Source organism: Sceloporus occidentalis, unplaced genomic scaffold (assembly GCF_023333645.1).
Source record: "Sceloporus occidentalis isolate IW3139 unplaced genomic scaffold, rSceOcc1.0.p SCAF_13, whole genome shotgun sequence".
NCBI lineage: Eukaryota > Metazoa > Chordata > Lepidosauria > Squamata > Phrynosomatidae > Sceloporus > Sceloporus occidentalis.
Window position 1 is genome coordinate 17,719,866 of NW_028316993.1, and position 12,239 is coordinate 17,732,104.

General features: G+C 43.4%; 1 protein-coding gene across 1 annotated transcript; it reads left to right on the forward strand.

The window, feature by feature from the left end:
* Positions 1-2,022: 2,022 nt before the first annotated feature.
* STMN1 (stathmin 1) lies at positions 2,023-8,387 on the forward strand. The gene is made up of 5 exons (XM_089479540.1): positions 2,023-2,128; positions 4,764-4,823; positions 5,416-5,588; positions 6,046-6,237; positions 7,044-8,387. The coding sequence occupies exons 2-5, from the start codon at positions 4,811-4,813 to the stop codon at positions 7,113-7,115; spliced, it is 450 nt and encodes a 149-aa protein (XP_089335666.1). The 5' UTR covers positions 2,023-2,128; positions 4,764-4,810; the 3' UTR covers positions 7,116-8,387.
* The last annotated feature ends 3,852 nt before the right edge of the window (positions 8,388-12,239 follow it).

The window sequence follows — 12,239 nt, forward strand, 5'->3', positions numbered from 1 at the left end:
GGGAATTGTTGTTTTCTAAAGGGAACTACCAAGGTTTCAGCTGCTGCTCAGTCTTCTTTCTAAACCATCATCTAAGACACCTGTGAGAGATAAATGAAATAATGCACAAATCTGTTTGATTTAAAAATGCAGGACACATGAATTGGATTATGAATCTAAAGGGATATGACCGTCAGTGATATAATCCCAACAAATGGTGATCCGATTGTGTTGCAACACAAGCTAACCAAGAGACCCGTTAGGTTTTCAGATTTGCATATTTATTGTGTCTTAGGCTTTTCGCAACTACACAAAGCCTACAAAAAAGCTGATGCCACAATGCGTTTCTGAATCTTTAATGTGTCCAAAGGATCCTTTACTGCTTCAAATGCAAACAAGGCTTATTATGGCATTTTAAATCTGCCTTTTGCACACTTCCAAATTTAGAAGCTGTAGCCAACGTAGATTTTTTGCATTTCAATTAGACTTGTGAAAAAATGTAAGATGTTCACACTTTGCTGGTGAGTGAAAATTTTGGAGACAGATGAGTTTTTGCGTATTTGTAGGTTTTTGTCTTGTGAATCTTGCTTCTCAGCTCCTTTTATTACAGGAATGAGGATTTTGCAGTCTCCAGGAGCTCTTGGGCTGCATTGCACTTCATTACTGGCCATGATGGTTAGAGATGATGGGATCTGCAGTTCAAATATAAGCTGTACTGTGCTCAACTCCCACTGAACTTAGTGGGGTTTGCTTCTGAATGAACCTGTTTAGGGTTGCATCTGCAGTGCAGAATTAGATCCAAAACACACTACAGAAGTAATCCAGTTTGAGACTGCTTTAACTGCCCTGACTCAATGTTAGGAAATTCTGGGAACTGTAGTTTTGTGAGACATTTAGCCTTCTCTGTCAGAGAGCTCTGGTGCCACAATATACTACAATTCCCAGGATTCCCTAGCACTGAGCCAGGGCAGTTAAACCCATCTCAAACTGGATTATTTATGCAGTGTGTTTTGGGCCTTAGTCTGACACTGCTTTAAATGCCGGGGCTTCATGCTATGAACTTTTGGGATTTGTAGTTAATAATGATAATAAAATTTTTATTTCTTATCAAGTCTGCTCTATCAGAGAGCTCTGGGGCCACGACAAACTACAAATCCCAGGATTCCATAGCATTGAACCGTGGCAGTTAAAGCAATGTCAAGCTGCAATATTTTTGCCGTGTGGACGCCGCCTGGGTTGGAAACTTGTGTGTGTGTGTTACTTGGGAGTAAGATCCATGGTGGGACTTGTAGTTTTCAAAGAGTGAAAGGGCCAGGTTTGGGAAGAAGGTGCACCCAAGGAAAGAGGAATCCTTCTTTTCCGGGGCGCGGAAGCCATGAGGGAATGATGGCAACGAAAAGGTTAGGGAACTCGTAGGATGCCCCTGCGGTTGTTGTTTTTGTGTGCCTTCAAGTCGATTCGAACTCGTGGCGACCCCAAGGCAAGCCTATTGTGGGGTTTTCTTGGCAAGATTTGTTTAGAGGAGGCATGCCATGGCCTTCCCCTGAAGAGACTGAGACTGTATGGCTATCACAGGGTTTTCTCCAGAGGGAGGTTTGCCCTTGCCATCCTCTGAGGCTGAGAGAGTGTGACTCGCCCAAGGTCACCCAGTGGGTTTCATGGCCGAGCAGAGATTTGAACCCAGGTCTCATAGCACAACACTCAAAGCACTATGCCATGCTTTTGGCCATTGGGCAAACTTATGGAGAAAAACGGTGCAAACCCAATAACGGGATTGCAATAAGCTGTCACACTCTCTCAGCCTGAGAGGACGGCCATGGCAAAAACATCCCTCTGAAGAAACCTGGCCAAGAAAACCCCAAGATAGGTTTGCCTCAGGGTCTCTCTCTCTCTCGGGACTACATTTCCCATCATGCTTAGGGGTGGCGCCGCTGCCGCCATCCCGATAGACCACGCCCCCTCCTCGGCATCCTTCCTTTATCTCTCCAGCCCCGCCCCCTCGGCACGTGCCGCCCGCCCCTTTTCCCAGCCAATCGACGGTGGGCGTGGCCGGCGTGGCGTCACGTGCCTTTGTTTGGCGCTTTTGTGGGGCGGGCAGGGCGGTTGGAGCGGAGTGTGTGTGTAGCCGCCGCCGAGGTGACAGGAGCAGGTGGGTCCTCCTCGGGGCGGAGGGAGGCCGAAGGGAGACAGGGACCGCCATTCCTAGAAATGCTTAGACTGCGAGGGAAGAGTAGCGGGGAGGGATACATGGGAGCGAGGCGGAGAAAGTCCGGGGAGGGGGCTGTGCGGAAGGACCCGCTTTGTTTCGCTGAGGCGACTGGACCGGGCGTTTCTTTCGAAGGGAAAGGCGGAAAAGGGGCCGAAGGCAAGGCAGACAAAGAGGCGCCCTTCCCCGAATTCCGCCCCGTCCCTCCCTCCCTCCGCGTCTCCTTCCCTTGCGTCCCCTGTTCTTTTCCCTGGCCGCCTCTGGTCTATTGTTCGCAGGGAAGGGGCGGCGCCGGCGCCTCTGAGGCCGGGATTAAAGCAAGGGGGGCGCACTAGAGATGTTCTCCTCAGGAAACGCCTTCATTGCTATTAATTATGATTGCAAAGGCGCTCTTCGCCGGGGAGAAGGGAAAGAGGGCGAAAAGCGACGACGGAGGGGCGAGACAAAATGGGGGACGGAGGCGGCGGAGGGGTTTTATTTCGTTGTTTTGGCGCCTCGGAAGCGGCGGCTTCAGACGCTTCCATCGAAGCAGCAGCAGCAGGTGCCCGGATGTTACCGTTAGCCCTCAGCGCCCCCTCCCTCTCGAAAGACAGACAGAGAGAGAGAGAAGCGACCGCCCGCGCGCGCGTTCTGAGGCCGTTTGAATTCGGAGCCGTTCTAGAACGAGGGGTGGGCGTGGCTCCTCCCAACCGCCTCTCTTTCCCCGCCCCTTTGCCGTCGACGTGCCTCATTGGCTCTTGTCGCTTGGGCCACGCCCTTTTCGCGGGGGGGAGGGGGGAGAAGAAGAGTGGCCCCGCCCCCAAACCCTGGGCGTTGTTTCTTCTAAGCGAGGAGCTCTCGCTCGCTGCTGGTCTGTGATGCTCTGGCGCCAGCGGGGTCTTTTGTTTCGGGGCCTCGTTTTAAAGGAAGCTTTATCACGTTAATGACCAAGTACATCTCTAGGCCTCCTGTCGGTGCCCTTCAGCACTCCCTAAGAGGTTTGTAATGGCAGCGTTCAGGGGTAGCTGTGTTGGCCCTTTATGCAAACAACAATCTATCGGCCAACCGAAATGCACAATAGACTTGTTGCAAGCTTTCGAAGCTCCATGAGCTGCTTCATCAAGCCAAGCAGAGGCCAAGGGCCATCCAGCCCAACCCCATCCTGCCATGCAGGGACTGACAAAGCATCCCCTGTGACAGGTGGCTACCCAGCCTCTGTTTAGTAACCTCCAAAGAAGCAGACTCTGCCACACTCCAAGGCAGCATATTCCTCTATGAAACGGGTCTTACTATCAGGAGGTTTCTAATGTTGAGGTGGGGTCTCTTTTTCTGGGGCTTGCATCCATTGTTCCAGGTCCTATTGTTTGGAGCTGAAGAAAACAAGCTTGCTCCAACCTCAGTATGACACCGCTTCAAGTATTTAAATAGGGCTGTCATATTGCCTCTTAATAGTCTCTTCTCTAGGCTAAATATACCCAGCTCCCTAAGTCTCTCCTCAAGCCAGAGATCTCCTTAGAAGCCAAGATGTTCGAATTGATGTGCTTTGGCCATATAATGAAAAGGCATGGACGCGTAGAAGGAGAGGAAGACCGCATGCCAGATGGACTCAGTCGGGGCACAAGCGTGGGCTTGCAGGAACTAAATGGAGGGTGGGGATTATTGGAGGTGTTTCATCCACAGGGTCGCCATGAGTTGAAATCAACTCGTAGGCACACAACAACAAAGAGCGAGTGCTCTAGCTGTCGATCATGCCTGGCATCCTTTGTGCCTTTCGCCTGCACAGAGGTAGCAAGAACAATGGCTTTTCCCATTTAGGCTGGTTGAACCAAGGAAATGCCTCCTCCTTCTCTTCCTGAGCAAGGGCATCGGGGAATCTAAGAGCATATGTAAAAGCTCTGATCATTGTTAATCAGCTGCGGGGAAGGGACAGATGGAGCACATCTGCCCAGTGGCTTAGTGTTCATGGCTAGGAATAGATTGCCAACATTAGAGTGCCAGCATCTTATTTTAGTTGCTGCTTGGTAGGTGAGGTGGGGATGATAAAATTCCCCAGGGGCCACCTTCAGGTGGCTAGATGCACAAGTAACCTTCACTGGAATTATTCTCAGTCCTAGATACCATCATTGTGTGTTATTAGAAAACTCCTTACACATTTCAAGCATTCATGTTTTCTGACTGAACTGTGGGCATGCAGACAAAGAGGAAGCTGTTAGAAAGGAGCAGGCAGGCTTAGCTTGAAACCTTGAAACTAGTGCAAAGCAAAAGGCCATTTAAAATAAGGAGAGGGCCGCCTTTACATGGGTAATAAAAACACAGCATTGCTTGATAGTCTTGAGTATCATATGTTTGCAACATAACGCATATTGGTCCCTATTTTTGAAAACATATTGTTCATGTGCCTCTTACAAACCTGAAAAACAAAGGAGCCGTCAGAAAGGGAAAACTTATATCAGAGCTTGGATAGTCTTAAAAATTGCACTTAAACTTACCAGGAAATTGCAGGTAATCTTAAAGTGGCAAAGAAAAATATTCTGATCGAAATCACTGTATTGAGGTATATAGTATTTCCATTTATCTAATGATGTTTCCATCTTCTTAGTGTTGCCGGAATACCTGTAGCATATTCTTCTGAGATCTGTCTTAGCCATGGCTTCTTCTGGTAAGTATTAATGATCTCACAGTTGCAAGTTTATTTCACGTAGCTTCATTTCTGAGTCATTCCTTAGGATTGTAGCTTTTAAAGAATCTTGCATTGTGCTGTCTATGTATAAGCATAAATTCATGTATTGAACTGGACAGGAAGCTTTTAGACTTCAGCATGTTGCTTTCTGATAGCTAAGTCAATTGGATTCATGCTTAAGGGGCAAACCTAACAGTCCTATGACAGCTAAAGCTGCTTTCAATTCTAGCTTGAGTAACTAAACTATTTTCTTTGAAGATACTCCAGACATGGGTGCAAATGCTCACCTATGAAAAAAAGATGTATTTGAATTTTTTCCCTTTTTGATCATCATTTTCTACAATGAATAAGTTGTGGGTTGGTATAGGCGTTAACCTCTCCAGGATCCTCCAAACAGTAGAATTTCATGATTATAAAGGAATGAGGAGCCCAATACTTTGACTGGTCAACATCTGTAGTTCTGATTTAGACTCAGAACTGTTTCTTTTCTTTGTTTGGTCTTAAATAGCACAGTGTTTGTCAACACAATTTCACTTATAGTACTAATATTTAATGGTGGTATTTCTTGTAGACATTCAGGTGAAAGAATTAGAAAAACGTGCCTCTGGGCAGGCATTTGAATTGATACTTGGCCCACCTTCAAAAGAAGCTGTTCCAGAGTTTCCCCTTTCCCCTCCAAAGAAAAAAGATCTCTCACTGGAAGAAATTCAAAGGAAGCTAGAAGCAGCTGAAGAAAGGCGTAAGGTAAATAAATATTACCACCATTCTTTGTACTCAGGGGTATACTGTAGAAAATCACTACAATTTGCAGGAATGTATATTTTGAGTTGGAGTCATTTGAAAGAGCAGAACAGAAACAGTACAGTAGTCCAAGAAGCGTCAAACTGTAACTGTTACATCATATCTTGTTACCAAAAACCTCACGTCATGTAGTTAACCTACTAGTTTTGAATAGTATTGTACTAGTATTATCAAAACTACTTGATTGTTTTGCACATTTGGAAGTGTGTGCCACAATAATCTTCATGTACTCTAGAAATACAAAAGGAGTGGCAAGGAGAAATGAGAGTGAGGATTTGCCTTATAGTTTGTCCCTTTTGGAACTAATCTGCCTAGTAGTACAAATCATATTTAACACAACCAACTCTGTAATTATATACAGACAACTCACAACTAAATGTGGAATCAATCTGTGTTCTAGTCCCATGAAGCTGAGGTGTTGAAGCAGCTAGCTGAAAAACGAGAGCATGAGAAAGAAGTGCTGCAGAAAGCGATTGAAGAGAATAACAACTTCAGCAAAATGGCGGAGGAAAAGTTGACCCATAAAATGGAAGCCATTAAAGAGAACAGAGAAGCACAAATTGCTGCTAAACTGGAGCGCTTGAGAGAGAAAGTAAGTGGAAGTCTTTTCACAGGTAGCCAGATATTCCTATGAAGCTTTGTTTGTGTATATTCTTAATAATCTAAAATTCAAAATGAATAATCTAATGAGTTTGTATGAGGGGTGGTTCTTTGGCTTGAATACTATAGAATTACTAAATTTTGTATATGGCAATGTTGACAGATTAAATTACATTTGTCACATGTGCTTCTTTAATGGGAGAGCTACAGTATGCTAGCTGTAAGTTTGAGATGACACTTGAATATAATTGAGTGGGCCAGAAATCAACATCTCCCCCAAACTTCTCTAAGACAACCAGAATTTAGTGGGTATTCCCTGGTACTGATTCCTCTTGCAGCTTCCAGCACCCTTGCGTTTTCTTCTGTGTGTGTGGGTAAACTTCCCCTAACTTACCAAGTAGCTTTTCAGAGGGTGCAGCAAGGAAAAGGAATGGGCTAAAACTACTGCATGCCCCTCCTTTTTCCCTACTGCCAACAAAATGGCTGAATGGAGTCTGAGTCCAGCCCAGTAGCTAGGAATAGTCCTTGAGATGTTGTGCTGCAAAACTAAATCTTCAGTGATAGAGGCTACTCCCTTAAATACTCTGCTTTCTTAACACTAGCCTTCTGAAAAACAACAAAACTGATATGAACTGGTGTCAGTTATTAAAAATGGATTAAAGTTTGTATGTTAGACCCATACAGCTCAATGTTACCCAGCTGGAATAAAAAACTATGCTTTCCAATATCTGAATTACAGTATACATTTCTATCAAAGCTTGAAGCTGTTTTCTCACTGTCTTAACTCTGCTTTACCAGGACAAGCATATTGAGGAAGTACGGAAGAACAAAGAAGGAGGCAAAGAATCTGGCGATAATGAAAGCGACTGACTTCATCCTGAAAACTGACTTTCTCCCCTTTGTCTAAATATCCAAAGACTGTATTGGCCAGTGTTTTTTGTTAAGTTTCTAGAAAACTGATGTAGAGCTGTATAGTTAGATCCAACTGTACACTTGCTTTGGGGAATTAGAGGGGAGCCCTTTCATGTTCACTCTTTTTCTAAAATGTTAGTCTTTCCGGTGTAGCTATCTTGTTGCATTTCTTCTATTCCAGTGCATTTGTTTCTGGATTGATGGCTAGTGCTGTATATTCGGCTCTGACATACTTGTGAACGGAATATGTAGTGTAATGTTCATGCTGAATCTGTTACACTTCAGAATCTGTCAGTCTTAAAACATTACTGTATCCAAGTAACTTAATAAAGCTGCACAGTGCTGTTATCACAGGTGACTGTTTCTGAGACTAGCATGGCTAAATATGCAACTCAAGTGTAGCTGTGACTAGTGTGTTTTGATGCAATATTAGAATGAAAAATGCCTGCAAACAATATTCTTGTAGCTGTTGGCTAGTGATATTCTTCAGTGGCCATTGTTGCCTGTTGTCCCAAGTTTACAATAAGAGCTTTGTCTTGCACCTCAGCAGTTGTCAGCTGCTGTTTTGTTCAAACAATTCAGAACCACCTCCCTCCTAGAGGCTTGCATTTCCAACAAACGAGTTTCTTGTTCATATGTGACCTGATTTGACTTCAAAAGCATTTGCTTGTTCATTTTTGAAGTTGCATTTAAAACAGGGCATCACCAAAACCAAGCCACTGCTTTTGGAAATTTTGCCTGATTAATAAATACACCTTGGAGTGAAGAATAGGCCTTTTGGGGCTCCAGGGTTTTTAGCGGTCACTGTTGGTACTTAGTGTCTTTAAAGCAATATTGCATTTTAAATTTAGAGCAGCTGTCCTTAAGTGGTGCATTAAAGGTGTATACCAGCTTCTTGCAAAAAAGAAAAAGGCAAGCACTGAGAATTTGAAAATCTAAAATATTTTGGGAAGGCATTTAGTTGTGCAGTTACTACAGCTTGATACTGAAACTAAACATGTTACATTTAAGAGAAGGTTAGAATTTCAGCTTCAATTGAATATATATCCTAGGAAGCCAGTTCTGCTTTTGGGCTGCATGTGGGGAGTGATGATAAACGCTGGAGGGATTTATAGCATCCACTAAGTGCCGTTTTTGTATGAAAGGTTTAGGAAGGGTTTGCCAGTTAAACAGCTCCCTCGTGTGGCACAAATGTTAACTACAGCCTCAAATGGTTATTACCAGCATTACCAGTTCAAAGCAAAACTTGTAGTACCCAGATTTCAGCATAAAAATTTGTGTGGCAGACGGTTAGTCCAGTCCCAATATTAAACATTAATCTTGAGTTTTTTATGGAATAGATGGTTCTTCCTCAACTGCAGTACCAAGAACTGTTAACTGTAGGAACCTATCTTGATGATGTGGGCTGCTATACTTGAGATTTCCCCCCATCTCTTGGAATGTTACTTAAAAAGGCGTATGACTGGTGGCAGGTTCTTCATGCTGTATTTTAATGGTATAAATGTGAAACTGCTTCCTGTGCATGTGTTTCCAGACTTGTTTTATCTACTTGCTCATCTCATCAACTTATAAAATTTATAACTACTCATCTGTGTAACTTAGTAGTTTTAGCCAGCCATCAATAAATAGACTTAACTAATTTTGGTGCTTTTTCCTTGTTGTCTCAAGGTAGCAAATGTCTTCCTGGTGCTGAAAGCTGCTTGTGACATTTTCAAAAGCTGGGTGGCTTAGTTCAGGGTGCTCCTGAAAGCATGCTGTCTGTATTTGGCTAGTGCTGGACTGGGCAGTTAACTAGTAAACATCCTAGTCTTACCTTTCAACCAAGTGTTAGTCCTGGTTTAGGCTCTGCCAGAGCATAGGGACACAATTTACAAATATTTGAGATCATTTTTCAACCAGTGTGGTACAATTTCTTATAAAAAATGTTTGTAATACAACAATTCAGCACAGTTCAAAAGATAAATTCAGGCAGCACAAGAATGAGCAGAATCATAAACATGTTATCAAATAGGTTTAGAAAACCTCTGATACCAGAATGAAGCACAGGCCTTGTGGGGCCTTTTGGTCAGGAAAATGATTTTATCCCTGGAGCTTTTACATAGAATTATTGTGCTTATTGAACTGCTTTTAAGGGCCTGGACTGTGGAGCTGGTCCTTGTTTTGATAGTCTTCAGTCACTTCTCTTACTAGTAATTAAGCATGTAATAAAGATGTCCCTGTTTTCTGAGGCTGGATCCACACTGTAGAAATAATCCAGTTAGAGGCTGCTTTAACTACTCTGACTCAGTGCTAGGGAATTCTGGGAGTCGTAGTTTGGTGACATTTCGCCTTCTCTGTCGGGCCCCAGCCAACTACAATTCCCAGAATTTCATAGCATGGAGCCATGACAGTTAAAGTAGCATCAATCTGGATTATATCTGCAGTGCGGTTGCAGCCTAAGACAGGTCGTAAACATGGCCAAATAGGGCATTTCTCAATTTAGGCTACAGCACTAATGGCTGAATATTATGGACAAAAGCCTGTACCATGTTATATTTTTGCCAAGTCCTTTTTGCTCATTGAAACTGAGGAAATAGGATTTGACAAAAATATAACATGGTTGAGCAAAAAGGACTTGGCAAAAATATAACATGTTAGGGCAGGCTTCTTTTGTCCGTAATATTCACCCGTTACTCACCCAAGAAACACATGTTGCAGCCTAGACTTAGAGATGCCATTTTTTAATCAAACCATCTACCATATTTCTTTACTGGGTTGTACTCAACACTGGCTTCATTTCTATGTCAGTACTACTGTATTTCTAATATGTCTTGGGGTTCCTTAGGTTTCATGCCTTAGGACTTCAAAGCATCTGTAGTCTAAGCTTCAGCTACCTCAACTTTATGTTCTAGAGAGTTATTAAGCCATCTCATATCTTAATATTGCTACTAAATGGGGAACAACTCTTAAAATGGGATGTGCATAAAAGAACCGTGAATTTATCATGGGGTTTTACACATGTCCTATTATATCTGTTAAATTCTGCCTTTCCTTTATGTTAGAACAGTTCCTGCATTTACTTTAATTTACTGCACGGTATGGAAGCCCTTACAGGGAAGCTATTGCTCCAGATAAAAACTTGACTTAATATAGCAGTTACTATGTAAGCCAGTGGTTCCCAAACTTTGGTCCTCCAGATGTTTGGGATCACAGCTCCCAGAATTCCTGACATGGCCAAGCTGGCTGGAGCTTCTGGGAGTTGAAGTCCAAAACATTTGAGAGCCAAAGTTTGGGAACCACTGATGTAAACCCTAGACGATATCCCACAACAGTTACTGTAAATGAGAATGGATTCCTTCAAATCTCATGCTTGGGACATCCTTAATGTTGTGGAGTCAATAAAGGAGCTACTGAAGCACTATTATATTTATACTAATGGAAGTTACTCCAAGACATGGCATCTGCCAGAAGTTCCTTCCGCTCTAACCAGTGTGGCCACTAGTAATTCAACATCTGGAGAACAAGCTCTCCAGATCTTTACCTGAATCATTGATTACACTAAATTGAAAATCTGATTTAAATAATCCAATATAAAATCCAATAATCCAATATAAAAGTTGGAAAACAAAATTTAAAGCGTTCTCACAATTCCATAGGGAGCAGCTGCTCACAGTGCGTATACTGCACGCAAAACGTGTTTTGTTGTGTGCCTTCCAAGTTGTTTCTGACTTAGAATTTAACTAGATTAATGTATCCCTTTGGTGTGCTGCTAGTTGTACTGTTCTTTTCATATTATGAGGTGCACTGGGTCCCAGTTTCAGGAAAAGAGCAGGGTACAAATTATTATTAGGTGATCCTATTGGGGTTTTCTTGGCAAGGTTTGTTCAGAGAGGTTCGACTTGCCTCCCTCTGAAGCTGAGAGAGAGTGACCTGCCCAAGGTCACCAAGGGGGTTTCCATGGCCAAGTGAGGCATAGACCAATGCTCCAACTGCTACACCTCACTGCCACTTAAGAGAATAATTTTAAATGGTACTTTGTGGGGGGAAATAGTTTGAGCAGTGGCTGAGATAAGGTTACCTTGAGACTTTCAAGTGGTTTCTGATTTAGGGCAGTTTGTGGCATCCCTGAGGCTATCATGGGGTTTTCTTGGCACAGGTTGTTTGCTGCTGGCTTTCTTTGAGGCTGAGAGAGAGTGACTTGTCCAAGGCAACCTCCAGTGACACCACTGTGGAGTAGAAAGAGAGGAAGACTGCATGCCAGATGGATTGGGGTGACCAGATGTCCTCCTTTTTCCAAGGCATGTCCTCCATTTCAGCCTTCTATCCAGGAGGAATTCCAAAAGCATCCTCCCTTTTGAACATGACTTAAGAAGCATGCATTTCTTTTGCAACGTCCTCCCTTTTTCTTGAATGTTGTACATTTGGCCCTTGTGGTGAGGACACCTAAGTCCCCTTGCCCCAAGGCCAAGCTGGGAATCAAAGCCTGCTTTCCAGAGCCCTAGTCCAACACTCAAAGCCTTTCGCCATCCTTTTACCTGAGAGGACACCTCTCTGGGAATCTAGGTCCTCCAGTGCAACTCTGGTCAACGTCTGCCAGACATTCATCATAGAGTTGCGGCAGAGGGGCTACAAATGCCTCTAGGAATCTATAGGTACAGCCAGCCCTTCTTATACATGGGTTTTTTATACACGGATAAGTATAAGTTTCAAATATCAAATCTTGATTTTCCATTTTGCTATGTCGTTATATTTAATGGGACTTGAGCATGCAAGGATTTTGTTATGCGCGGGGGATCTTGGACCCAGCGGATAACAAGGGCCCACTGTACTTCAGTGCGACATTTGGATCTTGCTATTCCTGGAGAGAACATATCAATAGGATCCGTGAAGAACCAAAGCTGCAAATGTAGAGGGACGAGTTTAGTTGCAAGATCCCCTGTGGATCCCAAAATCCGTGGACATTCGAGTCCCATGAAGTACAATGGCACAGTAAAATGGGGTCCCTTATACAAAATGGAAAATCAAGGTTTGCTATGTGGAATTTAGACTTTTTTAAAAATAATTATTAAACATTAAAACAGGCATAAATTCATAAAAATAATA

Coding starts and splice junctions, on each gene's coding strand:
- STMN1 (XM_089479540.1), top strand. Junction 5,589..6,045: donor CAGCTGAAGAAAGGCGTAAG/GTAAATAAATAT, acceptor TCTGTGTTCTAG/TCCCATGAAGCTGAGGTGTT. Junction 6,238..7,043: donor TGGAGCGCTTGAGAGAGAAA/GTAAGTGGAAGT, acceptor CTGCTTTACCAG/GACAAGCATATTGAGGAAGT.